This window comes from Spermophilus citellus, assembly GCF_964194105.1.
Source record: "Spermophilus citellus genome assembly, chromosome: 3".
Classification (NCBI taxonomy): domain Eukaryota; kingdom Metazoa; phylum Chordata; class Mammalia; order Rodentia; family Sciuridae; genus Spermophilus; species Spermophilus citellus.
Genome location: NC_138184.1, coordinates 2,467,042 through 2,486,516, shown reverse-complemented (window position 1 = coordinate 2,486,516; position 19,475 = coordinate 2,467,042). Strand labels below are relative to the sequence as shown.

At 57.3% G+C, this 19,475-nt stretch overlaps 1 protein-coding gene across 1 annotated transcript; it reads left to right on the top strand.

Moving 5' to 3' along the window:
* Positions 1-1,333: 1,333 nt before the first annotated feature.
* On the top strand, positions 1,334-13,517 carry DAPK3 (death associated protein kinase 3). The gene is made up of 9 exons (XM_081287956.1): positions 1,334-1,479; positions 2,187-2,333; positions 7,371-7,731; positions 7,970-8,099; positions 8,643-8,691; positions 9,546-9,572; positions 10,691-10,843; positions 11,693-11,738; positions 11,996-13,517. The coding sequence occupies exons 2-9, from the start codon at positions 2,272-2,274 to the stop codon at positions 12,530-12,532; spliced, it is 1,365 nt and encodes a 454-aa protein (XP_081144082.1). The 5' UTR covers positions 1,334-1,479; positions 2,187-2,271; the 3' UTR covers positions 12,533-13,517.
* Positions 13,518-19,475: the final 5,958 nt, after the last annotated feature.

Here is a 19,475-nt window from a genome sequence, read left to right as displayed (position 1 = left end):
CTTGGCTCTGCATCCTTCCTGGGGCATCTGCACAGGAGAAGGGTTAGGGTTGGTTGGTTCCAGTACAGCTTGTATAGCCTCCAGTGCGGCTTAGGTACCTGCTTGGGCTCCTACAGAGCTGTCTGGTGCAACTTGTGCAGTGGTAAGAATTGCCTGCATGTGTCCACAGTGGCAGCCCTGGCTCCACATCTGCTGTACTGAGGGTGCAGTGCTGATGGCTTCTGGGAGAAGGTTCCACTATGGCTGTGAGCTCCAGTAGGCCTCGGGATTAGTGCAGGAGGCCATCTTGGGCCAGAAAGTACTATTTGTACTTCCTGGGGGATAGGAATAAGTTGAGGTCAGAAGTAAGGCAAAAGTGGCACTGGAGTTGTGGCTCAGAGCGCTCATGTGGCATGTGTGGGGCACTGGGTTCAATCCTCAGCACCACATAAAAATAAAAAGATATTGTGTCCACCTATAACTAGAAAATATTAAAGTAAGGCAAAGAGGGTTAGAGAGCAGATGAGCTTGGGGTTGTCAAAAGACTGGGTCTTGACACCTGGGGTGGTTTGTCATTGGCTTTGGTTTTAGACCTATGGAGGGGGGGAATCTGCCCTGACCTTGGTAGGATAAACACTAGGTGCCAATTTTTCATTTATATAATGGGGGTAATTATTTGTCTCCCATTTGGTCACATTAAATTGGATCCTGTCAATGGCAACACTTGACAGTCCCTTATTTGCATTTTGCTTACGTATTTAAAATGTCAACATTTGGGGCTGGGGCTGTATCTCAGTGGCAGAGCACTTGCCTAGCATGCGTGGGGCCCTGGGTTCGAGCTTCACATAAAAATAAGCAAAATAAGGACATTCTGTCCATTTACAACTAAAAAAGGCTGACTACCCCGCTGTCCACCCCAGGAACTGCGAAGTGCAGCCGTCTAGAGGATTCTACCGGCCCCCATCCCGTACTGGGGAGTGAACAGGCAGGGGCGCCCTACCTCCCCAGGTAGGCCCTCTGAGTTACTGACACTGGTCTCTAGTTTAGAATCTGCCTTAGCCTGGGAGTTTACAGGTGTGAATTACTGCGCCTGGCTCCCAGTTGATCCTGCCTTCGGCGCTCTGGAACCGCAGGAGGCGGGACTTCTCCGTCTTGCAGCCACATCAGCTCAGAGTAGAGGCGGGAGGGGCGACCCAGGAGCCGGAAGTTAGCGGTCTACTCCAGCCAATCAGATTAGGAATGGTGAGTCAGTTAGCCAACCGGGAGGCCGTATCCAGGTGTGGAGCCCGGAGAGAAGGCGGAGGGCGGGGCGTCGAGGTGCGGCTTGAGCGGCGGGCTCACTGACCTATGGGAGGTAGGTCCGCCTCCGGGTGGGTACTTGAGGACGTGGTGACGTCGCGCAGGCGCGACGCGGCGTCCGAGGTGGCGGGGCTGGGACAGAGGTCCGCGGCTGAGGCTAGCGCGGCGGAGGGGCTGGCCCTGGACTTGCGGCCGCCGAGGGTGCGGATACTGCTGGCCGTAAGGCTGGGGGAGCCGGGGCGGCGCTTCGGGGTCCCTGGAGGCCGCGGGGAGGGGGCGAAGCTGGGAGACTCCGGGGACCCCCGGGCCGGCTGGGCCTGTGAGGGGCGTGGCGGCCTCGGGCTGCTGGAACAGGAACCGTGGGGGTCGCGGGCGGGTCGAGGAGGGAGTCGCTGCGGCCTCCTTGGCCCCTGTGGAGGGTGGGGCGAGACGGCGGAGGAGGCTCGCCTGGCGGGGCGGCCTCCGGTGGTGGCCGGGCGGTGGAGGTCGGTGGGCGGCCTGAGGCCCCGCAGGAACTCGGAGCCGTCGTCTGGCGCCCGCGGGAGGCGGGACTGCGCGGGAGGCGGTGTGGGCTGCTGTTAGCGGGCGTGGGAGACCTGCCGAGGGGACGGGTGGGACCGGAGCTGGGCCGGGGGTGGGCCTGGCGGGGAAGGGCCCGGGCGTCGCCTGGCTGACCGGGGCGCAGAGCGGCATCCGTCGGGGGCAGGGGTAGCCTAGTGCGGCTGATCCCCGCGCCTCACACAGGGGTTACATGAGGGGCCGCTGGGAAGACCCAGCCACTAAGCGCGGGCACCCCCAGGGGCTTGGATCTTAGGGTGGACTGATGAGAGCCAGCGGGTGTCCGTTCACCAGGGAGGGATGACTGCCACCTCATCCCCCTGCTTTCCCTCTTTGCCTGTCTCCTCCAGGGTCCCAGGGGACTCCCGAGGCCCTGTCCCTGGGCCTCAGTGCTTTCAACTGGAGCAGAAGCGACTGGAAGGCAGACCAGCCACCATGTCGTCGTTCCGACAGGAAGACGTGGAGGACCACTATGAGATGGGCGAGGAGCTGGGCAGGTGAGCAGCCCTCTTTGATGGAGCGTTGGCCTTTCTAAACAGGAACTCTCCCTTCTTGTCCTTTGTCCCACAAAGGAATGAGTCAGTGTCATTTGCTGGTGGAAAGAGTTCGAGCGCTGGAGCCAGGTAGCCCTGCTCTTTTTTTCTGAGGTACCGTGTGTTTGTTGTGGGGAGAAACATCTAGTGCCAGACACAGAGCCTGGCACAGGCATGACAGCAGAAGCCCCAGCTGTGTGTGTTCTTGGAGGTCTTTCTCTTTAACCTCTTTTTGGGGCCCTGGGGTTTACTGTCCTGCTCAGGCTGGTGTTTAGCACTTGTGGGGAGATGCTGAGGTTTTCCCTTCCAGGGAGCAGCTGATGTCCTGCCTGTTTGGGCCTTGGAGGGCAGCCTCTGGCCCCGCCTCTAGACCAGCCAGGCCCCACTAAGCCCATCCTTTTTTTTTTTTTTTTTTTTTTTTTTTGGTGGAGCCTCAAACCTTATTTGGTGAGTTTGCTGCTGGGCAGCCTCCTGGGATCCACTCAGGCCCGCCCCATGATGTCACCAGAAGGGAATGTAAATAACTGAGCAGTGTGTCAGGCTGGGTGTTATTTGGGATCCTGAAATCCTTCCTTCAGGAATTTCCTCCGTAACTGTGGTGGACAATGCAGCCCCTTCCCTCTGAGAAATTTCATACTTTACTGTAGGAAAAGCACTAACTAGCACCTCAGATTCAATTTGGCAAAAGTCAGTGAAATTTAATCCATATTTGGCCATTCCTCCATGTTGATGTTGATGGGGATGGGTTCCAGACTCCTGAGAATCCCTGGATGTTTAATGTAAAATGATATCGTACTTGTGTGTCACCTGTGCATGTCCTTCCATATACATTATCTTTTTTTTTAAGAGGAGAAAGGGAGGGAGGGAGGGAGGGAGAGAGAGAGAGAATCTTTTTTGGTAGATGGACACAACACAATGCCTTTATTTTTACGAACCTGGGTCCCACCTGTGCTAGGCAAGCACTCTACTGCTGAGCCACAATCCCAGCCCATCGTTATTTTTTTAAAAAATATTTTTGTTGTTGTTGTAGATGGACCCAATATCTTTATTTTTATTTATTTATTCTTATGTGGTGCTGAGGATTGACCCAGGGCCTCACACATGCGAGGCAAGTGCTCTGCCACTGAGCCCCAGTTCTACATTATCTTGTTTATGTTTGATTTTTTTAACTCTATGAGTCTGTTGACTATGGTCTTACTATCTACTGCCAGTGGGCCAAATACAGTACAGTTATATGCTTTTTTTCTTCTTCCTGTCAGTTATCTTTGTGCAGACTACAAACTCAGAATGCTGTATGTATTTTTTAAAAACTTTCTGTAGTTATAGATGGATAGAATGCCTTTATTTGGTTATTTTTAGGCGGTGCTAAGGATTGAACCCAGTGCCTCACTCGTGCTAGGCAAGTGCTCTGCCACTGAGCTAAGCCCCAGCCCCCAATGTGTATAGTTTTAAATAGTTGAAGGGAAAAAAGTTGGATTTCATGACCTGTAACAATGACAGGAAATTCTCCTTTCCGTGTTCACAATAACACTTGGTGGGAGGCTGGCCTAGCATGTTTCAGGCCCTGGCTTCCCTCCCAGCACTGCTGCAGTAAATAAATGGAGTGAATGAAGAAGAGGCTGTGGTCACACCATGCTCCTGTGATGTTTTTGTGGCTTTTGTGCCACCAAGTTACATGGTGGCTCTATGTGGAGACTGAAAGAAAGCGGGCCTCTGGGGCTGAGGTTGTGGCTCAGCGGTAGAGCGCTCACCTAGCACATGGGAGGCCCTGGGTTCGATCCTCAGCACCATATAAATAAATGAATAAATAAATAAAAACAAAGATATTGTTTCCAACTACAAATAAAAAGAATAAATATTAAAAAAAAAAGAAAGAAAGAAAGAAAGCATGCCCAGCCCATAATTCTGGAAGTCCCATTGCTGGGACACTCTGGCTTTCCACTCTTGTAGCCTCACTATGCCTCAGCCTCTCTGCTGATCAGTTCCAACTACCTTTGTAGATCCAGCCCAAACTCACCCCAGGCCAGGGAATCCCCGAGTCCTAACAGCCTCACGTGGCCCAGTCTTATCTGGGTAGACCCCCTCTGCGGACACCCTCCTTCAGTCTGGTGCTTTTCATGCTTGTGGTTGGAGAACATGCTGACGGGGTGGTTCCCTGGCAGGGACTCACCTCACCTGCCCCTTCACTGTGACTTTCCCCTGTTGGCTTCTGTCCTGGTGCACGGAGGAGCACTCCGTTTTCCCCAGTGGCCGCATGTTTCAGATACGAGCCTTCCTCTGGTTTGTGTCAGGTCCTTACGTAGCTGGATGGAGGCCTGAAGCCCTGATCTCGGGCCTCCTGTGGGAGTTACAGGGAAGGAGGAGCATGTGGGCCAGGCTCTCAAGGAGGGTCTCTTCCACGGGGCAGTCAGATGTGGGGAGATCACATGACCTTTCAACCTTGAGAGGGGAGGTGGACCTGGATGTCAGCGACTCACAGGTTGGAGGTTCAGTGGGTCGGAGGATGTCGGCGTCAGGACTCTTCAGTGACAAACCGAAATCCCATGGGCATAAGGGAGGTGGGGATTGGTTTATGGTAATAGGAGTCCACAGATGGCCAGGGTGCTCCTGGGGGCCCTGTGTTCCAGGGTGTAGGCTGGCTCAGGGGAGCTGGAGGAAGCATGGTGCTGGGTGGAAGGGTTTGGGCTCAGTAGCACCTGCCCAGCGTCCCCTCTGGCTTCTTTAGTTCAGATTTTGGCTTGCACCTGGTGGTCTCTACCCATCATCCCAAACCTAAGTTCTGCAGAGAGAGATAGATGGACGTGCTCTCACAGCAGGAGTCCAGAGCTAGTGAGGGCTGGACTGATTGGCTGCTTTGGGCTACATGTTTTGATTTTTTGCCTGTCTAGGTCATGGTTGTGTCCTCTGCCACCCTTTTCGTTTTTTTTTTTTTTTTTAAGAGAGAATTTTAATATTTATTTTTTAGTTTTCGGCGGACACAACATCTTCGTTTTTTTTTTTTTTTTTTGTATGTGGTGCTGAGGATTGAACCCCGGCCACACGCATGCCAGGCGAGCGCGCTACCACTTGAGCCATATCCCCAGCCCTCTGCCACCCTTTTCCTGGGGCAGGTTTGGCATTTGGCCAGAGTCTAGGGGCTGAGAGGGAACAAGAAAAATACAGCCATTGAAGGACAAGTGGGTCCATGAGCCGGAGGTGGTGAGCAGTGCTGAGCAGGCATCCATTCTGGACTGAGTCTCAGGCTTTGAAGTCAGTGGTACTTGTTAGATAGAAGGTTTTTTCTTCTTCTTTTTTTTTTTTTTTTTTTTTTTTTTTTTTGGTACTGGGGTTTGAACCTAGGGCAGCTTATCCCCAAGTTGCTGAGATTACAGGCATGTAATCTGGCATCCCTTTTCATTTTTTTTTTTTAATATTTATTTTTTAGTTGTAGTTAGACACATCTCAGCCCCAGCCCCCACCTTTTCTTTCTTTCTTTTTTTTTTTTTTTTTAGGTACCAAGATTGAACTCAGGGGAACTCGACCCCAGCCCTGTTTTGTGTTTTATTTAGAGACAAGTCTCACTGAGTTGCTTAGTGCCTTGCAGTTGCTGAGGCTGGCTTTGAACTTGCGATCCTCCTGTTTGAGCCTCCCAAGCTGCTGGGATTATAGGTAGGCATGCGCCACTGCGCCTGGCTTTCTTTTCATTTTTGAGACAAGTTCTCTTAAGTTGCTGAGGCTGACCTTGAACTTGAGATCCTCTTGCCTCAGCTTCCTGAGTTGCTGGGGTGACAGTGGTGTGCCACCCAGCCTAGCTGAATAGGAGCACTTTAAAAAAGTTTTTTTTTTTTTTTTTTTTGTAGTTGTAAATGGACAGCATGCCTTTGTTTGTTTATTTTTATGTGATGCTAGGGATTGAACCCAGTACCTCACACGTGCTAGGCAAGCGCTCTGCCACTGAGCCACAGTCCCAACCCTAGGAGCACTTTTTTTTTTTTTTTTTTTTTTTTGTGGTGCTGGAAATTGAACCAGGGCCTTGTGCATGCGAGGCAAGCACTCTACCAGCTGAGCTGTATCCCCAGCCCCCTTTGAAGTTAGTGGCTTTTACTTTTTTCCTGTATTTAAAAAAATGGTAGCATAATATGCCTTGAAAAGCTCAATGAGAGTAGCGTTGCATCAAGGGGAAAGTGAGTCTTCGCCCTCTCGCCCACCCTCCTGCCATGCCTTGCGTCTGAGTCCTTCTGTGTACACGTGGAAACCCGTGTATACAGGGCCGCAGCATAGACCTGTTTTAAACAAAAAGAATTTTTGTGTATTAGTTATATGTGTGTTAGTTTTACGATCCTACCATGAAATACTTGAGGTAATTAACTTATTAGAGAAAAAGTTTATTTAGTTAAGTTTTGTAGGTTCAAGTTCACAAGATCATGTAGCCCATGGCTTTGGGCCTCTGACAAGGCTCGGGCAGCACACACATGTTGGAAGGACTGCTTGCATCTGCAGCTAGGAGGCAGGGGAGCCTGAGACTGGGGTCCCCAGGCTCTTGGAGGGCTTGGCTCCAGGGCAGAGACTCCTGCCAGGCCCACCTGCTAAAGTTCCCTTTGCCTACCAGTATCACCACTTGGCAGCAGCCTTCCACACATGGGCCTTTGGGGACACTCAGACAGTGGAGTGCTCTCTGCAGCTCGCTCCTGGCCTGTGGCAGGTCCTCTCGAGGATCGCCCCCATGGCCTGTCCTGGTGCCTCCCGTGCACACTCAGCCTCCTCTCTCCTCTTGCTGTTGCAGAAGCACCTGGCAGCACTTGCTCAAGCGTTCTGCACCCATGTGCCCAGGCCCCGTGTACTGTCCTGGAGGGTTGGCTCCTTGTACTGAGAGGGCTATGGAGTTGCTGCTCATCCTTGCATTGGGCTCTTGTCCCAAGTCCCCATATACCTTGAGGTCCCAGGCGCAGGACTGCACCCTGTGGCGCAAGAGGGGCTACTGTGCAGCCGCCCAGCTCACCTCCCCTCCCCACACTCTCTCAGTGGCCAGTTCGCCATCGTGCGGAAGTGCCGGCAGAAGGGCACTGGAAAGGAGTATGCGGCCAAGTTCATCAAGAAGCGCCGCCTGGCGTCCAGCCGGCGTGGTGTCAGCCGGGAGGAGATCGAGCGAGAGGTGAGCATCCTGCGGGAGATCCGGCACCCCAACATCATCACTCTGCATGACGTCTTTGAGAACAAGACGGACGTGGTGCTCATCCTGGAGCTGGTCTCTGGTGGGGAGCTCTTCGACTTCCTGGCAGAGAAGGAGTCGTTGACCGAGGATGAGGCCACCCAGTTCCTCAAGCAGATCCTGGATGGCGTTCACTACCTTCACTCCAAGCGCATCGCTCATTTCGACCTTAAGGTGAGCCCTACGGGCCCTGGGGATGAGCCAGCCATGCGTCCAGGATGGGAGCTGGGGGAGGCCCCGATCCTGCAGCAGAGCGCAAGTCCTCCAGCCCATTGCTATCCAAGGGTTGAGGGGACAGGACAGCCTGGGCCAGGGACCTGAGGGTGTGTCAGTCTGGCCATGTCACAGAATGAGGGTGCTGTGTCCAGACATGTGGGTGGGATACAGGAGTAGCAGAGGTCTTCCACTCCAGCCAGAAAATATTATGCTTCTGGACAAGAATGTGCCCGACCCCCGGATCAAACTCATCGACTTCGGCATTGCCCACAAGATCGAAGCAGGGAATGAGTTCAAGAACATCTTCGGCACCCCAGAGTTTGTGGGTGAGTCCATGTGGTGTCTGCCTAGGGCTTGGCAAGGCGGGCATTTGCGGATTCCCACTGTGTGTGGTGTTAACTGGCACAGGTCTCTGGCCACTCCTCCCGTGCCCAGCATCATGGGGACTCAGGTTCATTTGGGGCTGTCACTGTCCAGCTCCTCTTCCCAGGGCCTGGGCTGAGTCAGCCCTGCCTGTGTCCATTCACTGACAAGTACAGTGGGGTTTGCGAGCACCTCCACCAAGGTCTGTGTCCTGGCTACTCGGGGTGCCTGAGGCACAGACTTAGCGAGACCCTGTCTTAAAATAAATAAGCGCTGGGTGTGAATCCGTCTCTGGTAGAGCTCCAGGGTGTAGTCTTTGGTAACGTCAAAAAAGAAAAAGAAAAATACATGTATGGGGGGATGGAGTGTGTGTGTGTGTGTGTGTGTGTGTGTGTGTGTGTGTGTGCACGTTCCCAACTGCGGGGGGGTGGGGGGGCAGGGTGCTGTCCCTATTGGCTCTTGTGTCCCCAGCACCTGGCCCTTTGCTCTCTTTTCTGTTCGTACAGCTCCTGAGATTGTCAACTATGAGCCCCTGGGCCTGGAGGCAGACATGTGGTGAGTGTCCTGGGAGCTGGCCAGGCTGGGGCCTTTCCTGTGTGCTTCCTCCTGGTGGTATCTGGGTGCCACAGGGGGATGGACAGACTGCTGTCTTAGGATAGAGGTTGGCAGATGGCAGGCTGAGGGCCAGGCCAGGCCCCTCTGCTCAGGGGTCTCCATGTTGTTTCCTAGGGTGTTAGAAACAAAGCTGACAGCCGGGCACGGTGGCACACACCTGTCATCCCAGAGGCTTGGGAGGCTGAGGCAGATCGTCAGTTCCAAGCCAGCCTCGGCAAAAGTGAGGCCCTGAGCAGCTCAGTGAGACCCTCTTTCTAAATAAAATACAAAATAGGGCAGGGGACGGGGCTCAGTGGTTGAGAGCCCCTGAGCTCAATCCCTGGTACCTTCCCCCGCCCCCCGCCAAAAAAAAAAAAAAAGAGAAAGAAACAAAGCTGATGGACATTGAAGTGTTAGACGGACACAGTCTGAGGTTCAGTGTCTGACCCTATGTAAAAAGTTTACCACCAGGCTCCATGAGGGTCCCACCGTCAATGTGGGGGTTGGTGTGGGGCCACTGTGCTCTGACCCATCCCCACCCTGGCCAGTTTGAGCTTTGACTTTAGTAGGCAAGGATGGCCAGAGGTGCCCAGGTGGGAAACTCCAGGTGATAGAGACAGGGACCAGGGACTGGCTGGAGGCTATGTGGAGCCCAGAGCAGAGGACAGTGTCAGCCCCTGAAGTTTGGGGCCAGGGCTGGGGGGATGTTGCCCCTGGCTCAGGGCTTTTGCCTTCCCTAGTGGTTCATTTGACCTGGCTGTGGACCTCTGCCCTGGGGGCCCCGCTGACCCATGTCCCTCCTTTCTGTCTTTCAGGAGCATTGGCGTCATCACCTACATTCTGTGAGTACTGGCCGGGGTGCTGACCTTTTGCTGGCCTGGTCGTGCCGCACAGCAGTTGCCTGTCTGGCTTGTGCTGGAGTCAGGGCTGTTCCTGGGGACGTGGGGGTCCCGCCAGCTCTGCACAGTGGTGCTCAGTGACCCTGGTGAGGGAAGGAGCGAGTGGAGCAGTGGAGGGTCCTCTGTGGGTGCTATTATGGGCTTCTGGAAAGTTCTGAGGCCAGGCCCTGTTTTCTGAGTGGCCGTGCCAGGAGGGAGTATGTCTCCCCTCCACTGTGGACAGTCCACTGGCAGCCAGAGACAGAAGGGCCGAGTCCTGGCCTTTCCCTGCTGCTGCCTGGGACAGCTCAGCCAGGCCAGGCCAGGCCTGTGACGCGTTGGCCCCTGGCCTGGAGGGTGGGGGCACCAGGCAGACTTGGCCATGGCTCCTTGGAGGGAGGTAGTTGCCCTGTGTCCCTCGTGTCCAGGTGACCTGGGGGTTATGGAAGACTGGCATAAATAGCAGATTTCCTTCTGCAGACGTGAGGACACTGCTGTTGACCTTGGTGCCCGAGGTTAGTGGTGGCCCTGGCCAGGCGCTCCGATTCCCCACTAGCATCACTTTCTGGCTGGAACTCAGGAACCCCTGACACTGGGGACATCTCCTCGCCTCCCCCAGTCAGACCGTTGGTCTCTCGCCTGGGCACTGTCGGGCACTTTATAGAGGGCGCCCACTTGGGGCTTTATGTGCTCTGTGAACAGCTGGGGTTCCGCACCCCTGCCCAGAGCCTCAGAGGTGTTGGACCAGGACACAGGCCTCTAGAGACTCCCCTGAGGCCACTGCGCCCTTTAGTTGTCCAATGCTTTAGGAGAAGCTCTGAGCTGTGTCCACCCAGACACCAAGTTTCCAGAGACATGTCCCCTCCGTGACTGGGAGGTGATCTTTGACACAGCTTGGTGGGTGACCAGGTGACTGTGTAGAGGAATGTGTCCCCAGTGGTCAGGTGTCCCCGTCGGCCCATCCTGTTTGGCCCCCTATGGGCCCACTGGAGTCGGGTAGTGAACCAGAAGGTGGCAAGGTCACAGTGGGTGTGCGGGGGCTGGGGCATCCCATCGAGCCTGTGCCTGCCTTGGTCTTCCAGCCTTAGTGGCGCGTCCCCATTCCTGGGTGAGACCAAGCAGGAGACCTTGACCAACATCTCGGCCGTGAACTATGACTTCGACGAGGAGTACTTCAGCAGCACCAGCGAGCTGGCCAAGGACTTCATCCGCCGGCTGCTGGTCAAAGATCCCAAGTAGGAGCACGCACTGGGCCCCTGGCAGAAAGCCTCGCCCGCTCTGCCCATGCCCCAGCCTCCAGCCACCCACCCCTGCCCACCGCACCTCTCACTCCAGTGCAGTCCACTCAGGGCTCCCACGGCCTTGAGGGCTGCCTGGCTCCTCAGCCAGGCAGAGGGGATTGAGGACTGGTCTGGCCACGCCATATTTGTTTTGTTCTGGTTTTTATTTTTTGTTTTTGGTATTGGGGACTGAACCTGGGGTGCTTGACCCTTGAGCCACATCCTAAGCTCTTTTTTTAATTTTTTAATTTTGAGTTTATGTGCTCTGTGAACAGCTGGGATTCTGCACAGAGTCTCGCTAAGTTACTTAGGGCCTTGCTAGGTTGCTGAGGCTGGCCCTGAACTTTCGATTCTCCTACCTCAGCCTCCTGAGCTGCTGAGATTACAGATGTGCACCATCACACCTGGCCATGCCATGTTTTTGAAAACCTTAAATTCCTTACTAGCTTTGGAGATAGGTTTGTGTAAAATTCCAGATCCAGCAAAATGTAGAACCCTGGCACCCAGTCTGCCACGGTGCTCTCCTGTGACCTGGCCTTCCTGTGGGTGCCTGAGTTTATGACTGCAGTGGGAGGTTGTGGTTCCGTTGAAAACATACCCCAGGCTTCCTGTCCCAGGTCCCTGCCCCTGGCCTCCTGGTTGGCCAAGCAGAGGCTGGGAAGGACTCCAGGGGGCTGGGGGGTACATACGGGGAGTGGCTGGAAGCAGGGTGCTAAGGGCCAGTGCTGTGGGGGGACAGCCTGGCCCCTCTGCTGTGGGTAGATGGTGTGGAGGACACAGGTGTAACTTGGGGTGGTCTTCCAGGAGGAGAATGACCATCGCCCAGAGCCTGGAGCATTCCTGGATCAAGGTGAGGACTGAGGTGTCTCTCCCACTGGAGGACAAGCCCTGGGCAGGGCAAGCCCTCCGCGTCTGGGGAGGTCCTTGTGCTGCAAGGGGGCGTGGAGCGCAGGTCAGCAAGGCCCCGGCAGAGCCTGGCCCTGCTGTGGCAGTGGGAAGGCTGTCTGTACGCCTGCTCCACGGGTGGACACGGGAGTTGGTGGACTCCAGTCCCAAAGGCCACGGCTTGCCCTCGGCTCCAGGCACCTTCTTCCCTGTCCCCTGCAGGCCATCCGGCGGCGCAATGTCCGCAGTGAGGACAGCAGCAAGAAGCCTGAGCGGCGGCGCCTGAAGACCACGCGGCTCAAGGAGTACACCATCAAGTCGCACTCGAGCATGCCGCCCAACAACACCTACGCCAACTTCGAGCGCTTCTCCAAGGTGCTGGAGGAGGTGGCGGCCGCCGAGGAGGGGCTGCGGGAGCTGGAGCGCGGCCGCCGGCTGTGCCGCGAGGATGTGGAGGCGCTGACGGCCATCTACGAGGAGAAGGAGGCCTGGTACAAGGAGGAGAGCGACAGCCTGGGCCAGGACCTGAGGCGGCTGCGGCAGGAGCTGCACAGGACGGAGGCGCTGCAGCGGCAGGCGCAGGAGGAGGCCAGGGGCGCCCTGCTGGGGGCCAGCGGGCTCAAGCGCCGCTTCAGCCGCCTGGAGAACCGCTACGAGGCGCTGGCCAAGCAGGTGGCCTCCGAGATGCGCTTTGTGCAGGACCTGGTGCGTGCCCTGGAGCAGGAGAAGCTGCAGGGTGGGGAGTGCAGCCTGCGCTAGTGGCCTGGTCACCACTCTGCAGCCCAGGGTCACGCCGGCCTGGCCGCCACCCAGGCCACCCTCTCCTCAGTGGAACCACCTCCCCTGTGGCCAGGGCCTTAGCTTCTGCAGCAGGCTTGGAAAGGGGCCACCGCCCAGATGGCACTGGCGACAGTGGGTGTCATGGCCTCGAGCGCTGCCTGGTGGTGGGGGTGGCGGCCAGGTCCCAGGACCACCTTGGGCCCCTGAGCAGGCAGGCAGAAGCTGAGAGCCTGGAGTGGTGTTTGTCCGTGGGTTCATGCTGGGCAGCGGGCCCCATCCTGTCCAGCAGGTGGCTCTTGAGCCCCAATCAGCCCTGTCCACAAATGCTTGCCCCACTGTGTGACGGGCCTGGCCTTGTGCTGTGTCCTGATGATCAAACTATGCTGGTGACTGATGCCCTTCCCGCTGGTCTGGCCTGGTGCAGCCGCACAGTTCTATAACCCCAGTGGCTTTGGAGGCTGAAGCAGGAGGATGCAAGTTCAAAGCCAGCCTCATCAGCTTAGTGAGACCCTATCTCTTAAATAAAAAGGGCTGGGGATGTGGCTCAGTGGTCAAGTGCCCCTGGGTTCAACCCCCAGTACCAGGAAAAAAAAAAAAAAAAAAGCTGGTGTTCTGGGGAACTTGGCAGTAAATGGAGTGTTGGTTGATGCTGGTCTTGGGGCCCAGGGAGTCTCCCAGTGCTGGGTAAGGGGTACTGGGGTCTGAGCAGGGTCTGTAAAGCAGCCACTACCCTCTTGGTCCCCCAGAAGCATCTGAGGGGCCCTGTGCTGTGTGCCATCCTCCTGTTCCTAGTGATGCCAGGATGCACCTGCTCTGAATAGCACAGCCCCAGCCTGTCCCTTGGCTGCAGTGCCCGGTGGCCCTCAGGGTATTCTTGCTCCTGTCTCAGTTGGCACCTTGTGATCCTCAGGGCTGTGTGGATGAGGTCCCCCAGGACTGCCTGCAACAGGCTGGCACGCCGCGTTGGCTGGTGTCCCCGGACCACCTGCCGGGAGCTGGTAGGTGGCAGTTTGGACTAAGGCGCTGGGTGGCCAGTACCATAGGGTGCCACTAGGTGTCGCCTCAGCCCACCGGGAAGCCTTGGATGGGGGGGCAGTGTGCAGGTTGAGGCCATGCCCTGGTTCTCCATGGGCAGGAGCCCCCCGCGGTGGGTGTGTGGCTCCTTTGAGTGCTGATGCCTTTGCAAAGGGCTGGCTGGACAGGAGCCCGTGCAGAGGAGCCGGGGCCCCCGGGAGCAGCAGCCCCACCGCAGTCCTGGTCTGCCGGTGCCGGCCCTGCAGCTCAGCACCAGGTGCAGGAGACAGGTCTCCCGTTGGGGAAGATCAGGTACAGTGGCTGTGACTGGCCCGTGCTCTGCCCCGTCCGGACCCCGCCTGTAGAGGCGCTGTGGGGCACAGCTCAGCTGGGGGCCTCAGGGAGGGCCCCCAGCACCACCCTCCACTAAGCCCTGTGAGTTCTTTAACAATGCTTTGTGGTTGGGAGATTGAGGTCAGTCTGCAGTGCTGTCCAGCGGTGGCACATCACAGGTGGGAGGACACTGCCCACAGACTTGCGCAGGGATGTTCACAGAGGCACAGTGGCAATGGCTTGAAGGAAACGCTCCCGCTGACAGACACAGTGCACTCTCCCTCCTGGGGCGTCCCTCAGTCACCTGGCTGCCATGCTGATGGAACCGAGGACTTCTTGCTCAGAGCCAGACACACAAGGCCACAGTATGTGCCCCAGTGACAGGAGACATCCAGGACAGGAGTCAGAGATGGGACATGGATTGGTGGGTGCTGAGCTGAGGCTTGCCTTGGCGTGACAGTGACAGTGTGAATGTGCTCGATTGTCACCAATAGTGGAATTTGTTATGTGTGTTTTCCCACACAAAATACACGGAACTGGGGCTCAGGGGCAGAGCGCTTGCCAGCGCGTGTGAGGCACTGGGTTCGATTCTCAGCACCACATAACAATAAAGGCTTGCTGTCCGTCTACAAGTATGGAAAGAAAAATTTAAAAACAACCACATCAGGCCGGTTTGTTGTCCCAACTATTTGGGAGGCTGAGGTAGGAGGATCATGAACCCAGGAGTTTGAGGCCAGCCTGGGCAGCATACGAGACCCCGTCAAAAACCACAAAGCACCAGGTGCAGTGGTGCATGACTAATCCCAGTGGCCAGGGAGGCTGAAGCAGGAGGATTGTAAGTTCAAAGCCAGCCTCGGCAACAGCGAGGTGCTGAGTAACTCAGTGAGGCCCTGTCTCTAAGTAAAATACGGAATAGGGCTGGGGAGTGGCTCAGTGGTCGAGTGGCCAGAGTTCAATCCCTGGTGCCCACCGAGTTCCTGAGCCGGCAGCCTGCACTGCCTCTGCTGCCCCTCTCCCCGTTGTGTCCCCCTGCAGGTAGAGGAGGGTGCTGTGTGATGGCTGCTGCCACGTGCCTTCACAGCCAAGGCCACCTGAGGCCCTCTTTAAAGTCCTTGAGGTTTCCAACTTGGTGCCGCCTGATGGCATGGGAAGGAGCTGGTGGCCCCTGCCAGGTTTTTGTGATCCATTTCAAGTTACAAAGGAGTGAAATCGAGAGGCCCGACTCAACCCTGAGGCCTCGACCGCCTCAGCTGCTCTGGTGACCACGAAGTAGGCCATGGGGTGGTCAGGAGCGGCAGTCACTGACGGCTAGGCCCAGGAGGCCCGTCCTGGCTCCAGTGTAGGATGCTGGTGGGAGACTGGGGCCAGGCAGGTTCTGTTGGGGCTATGTCACCTTAGTGCCACAGCTGCCTAGGGAGCGTGTAAAACGCACATTCCTGGCTGAGTGCTCAAGATACAGGTGAGCACACAACCGCCAGGGGACAGCAAGGGGCCTGACCTGTCCCTGGCAACAGCCCATGGCCTGAGTAACTACTTGTGCCTGGGATATACCTGTACCTGTGTCTCCGGCAGCATGACCACCACGGCGCTCACATCCATGTGTCGGTGGGGATAAATGACATGCAGGATTTGATTCAGCCACCTGCTACAACGTGGGTGACCTGAGAAGAGTGCTCAGTGGCATGAGCCAGAATCAAAAGGGTCCCCTGGAGTCATGAGGCCCAGAGCCAGGTGCCGGCGATGGTGCAGGGCTGGGAGTTGGTGTTCCACAGGCCGACGCTTCCTCTGTGGAGATGGGAAGCTCTGGGGTCCTGCCCAGGCCCTGCCTTGGACTGACTCCTGTGTCCTTGCCCAGTACTCGGCCAGAGCCCTAGCCCCGAGTTGGCCTTTGAAGGTCACTAGATGCAGAAGCAGTGCCTTAGAAGAGGGAGCTGGACATGGGGACACATCTGTCATTCCAGCTACGCTGAAGCCACAGCAGGAGGATGGCAAGTCCCAGGCCAGCCTGGGCAGTTTAGCCAGACCCTGACTCCAAATGAAAAGGGCTGGGGTGCGGGCAGGGCGATGCTCCTGCCACACGCCAGTCCCCGGGCTCCGCGTCCAGCACAAGGGAAACACAACCCTCGGAGAACAACCTCCCGTCGTGAGCAAACCGCCGCCCTCCACGCTGCCCAGGACCCTCAGGGTCGAACCTGGCCTCTCAGAGGCCTCTGGGGTTCTCTGGGGACAAGGACCATCACTCCATCCCTGGGGAGAGTGGGGCGGCCCCTTGGGTCACTGTCCTGGGAGATGTGGCACTCAGCGGCTCATGGGAGGGCAGGACGGGACAGGCACACTCTCCTCCCAGCAGGAGGTAAACCTTGGGGCCAAGCAACTCCATCAGAGGTGGGGGGGGGGGGCGCATTCAGAAGGACACATGCCCGGGCCTTGCTTCCGTGGCTGTGTGGCCTTGGGCCCTTCATGCCCTCTCTGACCTTCCTCTGGGCTTCTCTGACAGGGGCTGAGGCTCCTGGGTGCCCATTCTTGTTAAGGACACACTAAGCAGGGGACATCTGACTCCTCCCCAGTAGCTGCGTGAGCTGACTCGGGGCATTTAGGGCAGGATGGCTGTTGAGGGCCAAATTGTGTTCCCTCCAAAAGTCAATGTGGCAGTTATGTCTCCAGGGCCCGTGAGGGGGACCTTATGTGGGAATAGCGTCCCTGTAGGTGCCATTCATCAAGATGAGGTCGTAGTGCATCAGGCCTTACTGAGATGACAGGTGTCCTGGTAAGAACCCTGTGGGACAACAGAGGCAGAGACTGGAGTGAGGACAGGCTCAGGCCCTCCCCGGAGTCCCCAGAGGGGGCTGCTCACCTCTTAGTTTTCAACTTCTGGCCTCCAGGACTGTGAGGGTGAGTGCCCGTTCCCCTAGAGCACCTATTGTCCTTTGTCATGGCTGCTCTGGGAAACGAGTACAGGGCTCTGGGGCTGAGACTCAGGGTGTCCATGGCTGGGCATGGAGCCGGCACTTCTGATGAGCCCCGTGACTGTGACAAACGCTGCTCTGCACCTGGTGGTTCCCAGCGGTCAGCCCCCACAGGCTGGGATGGCCACTGGTTTGATTCCGAGGTCAGGAAAATGCCCGAGGCTGGTCTGTCTGAGCAGCTAAGCAGAGTCTGGCCAGTGGTGTTCCAGTGGCAGGGTGAGTCGCGGCAGCCGAGCAGAGCCAAGGGCTGGGGCTGGGAGGAAGCAGGGGGGAGTGGGAGGTGGGCTAGGTCAGCTGTTTTTTGCGTTCCTAAGGCTGGAAACTTTATAAGGAAAAGAGGTCCAGGGGTGGAGCTGGGGTTCAGCGGGAGAGCGCACACCCAGCACCTGCGGGGCCCTGGGTTCCATCCTCAGCATAACATGAAAATAAATAAATAAAATAAAGGTGTTGTGTCCAACTACAACTAAAAAAAAATCTTTAAGAAGAAAAGAGGTCTATTCTGGTGCACAGTGGTGGTCCAAGGCCGGTGCCCCAGCTGGGGGTGGCCGCCTTGCTGGCAGAGTCTGGGGGCAGTTCAGGCCATTGTCATGTGGCCAGAGAGGAGGGTGGCGTCCCTCCTGGTCTCCCTCCCTCTCTCTTACCCGCTCTCTTTCTTTCTTTTTGGGGTGCTGGAAATTGAACTGCGCCATCTCTGTGCTACCCCCCCTTTTTACAGTCTGTCTTTGGAGATGGGGTGTCACTAGCTGCCCAGCTGGCTTTGCCGCCTGAACAGCTGGATCACAGTTGCACCACTGTGCCCTGCTTTCTGTCCTTATAAAGCCACCAGGGTCCAATCCCGGGTCCCCACTCTGTGACCTTCCTAATCCTGATCACCTCCGGGAGGCCCCCTCTAAGCACCATGGTCAGATTAACTCCCCTTGAAGGGAATTAGACTTTCACACGTGCACCCCGGGGACAAAGCGCCCAAGCCACAGCGAGCCATCTGCCGGGGCGATGGGATCAAGGACGTCCACACAGGGCCCTGCTTTGTGGGTGTTGGTGCAGTTTGTTGGGCAGGGGCAGAGACGCCCTTGGGAGCGAGGCCGACACCCTGTCAACCCTGGGGCACCCAGGAAGTCCCTCTGTGTCCCCAGCCCAGTGCCCCCTCAGTACACAGCACGGAATGCTGAACAGGGCAATGCACTTGCTGGCTGAGCAGGAAACTGCAGGCTGTGCGTGGCACCTGGGCTGAGCTCCTGGCAGGCATGGAATATTCTAGAACTGAGAGCTCCAGCCTGGGTTGAGTCAGAAATGCTGGCCAAGCCCGGGCTATGGCTTGTGGGCCTTTGGGTCAGTGTGTGTGTTGTGGTCCTGGGGAGGGCGCCAGCCTGGGGCTTGTGTCTTAGTTGCCCGCACTTTGCCTGCGAGTGAAGGGGACCACTGTGGGGCCAGGGGATGGCCAGCCCATGCTGCCTGGGACCAGATGGATGAGAGCAATGAGGACTTGCTAGTCACAGTCCAGGGGAGGTGCCCTACACGCCGGGCACCCTGCCAGCTGAGGGCCACCAAGGCTGCAGATGCTGCTTTGTAGTGACTGGACGGGGGAGGGGCCCCTGATCCCGCGGGAGGGGTGAGAACTTGGCTGACTGGTTCCGGGGTTCGCAGAACAGCAACCTCTACTCGGGAATGGGCAGGTGCCCACCAGCCCCTCGTGCAGGGCTGTTCAGGAGGGGATCGTCCCTGGGAGAGTAGCGCCTACGGGACGCTCTGGGTGTCCCCAGACGTCAGAGCAGCACAGGGCGAGGAGCAGAGTCAGAGGCCTCGTGCCAGGGCTTGGGTCTGGCTGTGCACCTTCTAAATGGGACCAAGGGGGTCCACAAAAGCTGACCTTGGCCAGCAGCTGCCTCTCTGAGCCACTTTGCACGCCACCCCTCACACAGGGACAGCAATTCTGTCTGGGTGGCTCAGCCCCTCTCTGCCTTGTCGGGCGTGGGGGCTGGGCAGTCAGGGGGCAGCACCAACCCAGGCCGGCACAGCCACGGCCAGGAACAGGTGCGGGGAGGTCTGGGAGGCCAAGTTCGCAGGCCCTGCTCTTGCCCATAAAGGGCAAGGTGCGCAGCTGCTATTAATAACCCGGGCACGGCTGCCTGGGCTCAGGCGGGCGGCTGCTATAAAGCCAGGCCTGCCAGCCGAGAGCGGCTCCTCCAGCCCCTGAGACCTTTAGCCCCCCTGTTGTGAGACAAAAAGAAAAGTAAGTACCCAAACCATCTGCCCGCGGCCCTGCGCCCAGCCCCACGCAGAACACGGGCCCCACCGGCGGCCCCAACAGTCAGACACCAGTGTGGAAACGAGAGTCCCCATGCCAAGGACGAGTGAAACACAGACCCGAGGTGGTGTCCTCCAGGACAGCCCAGGCCCGTCCCAGCCTGAGGACAAGCAGGGGAGACGCGAGGGTGGGGGGAGGAGGCCAGGCGCTGGTCGGCTGGGGCCGGCCTTCCCTCCTGCCACCCTGTCCTGCGGTGGCTGCAGCGGACCCGCCCAGGCCAGGCCCCGGAGTGCATGCACGTCTTGCTGTGGGGTGATCGGCAGGGACCGAGGTTGGGTCTTGGGAGAACCAGGCCTCCCGGGGT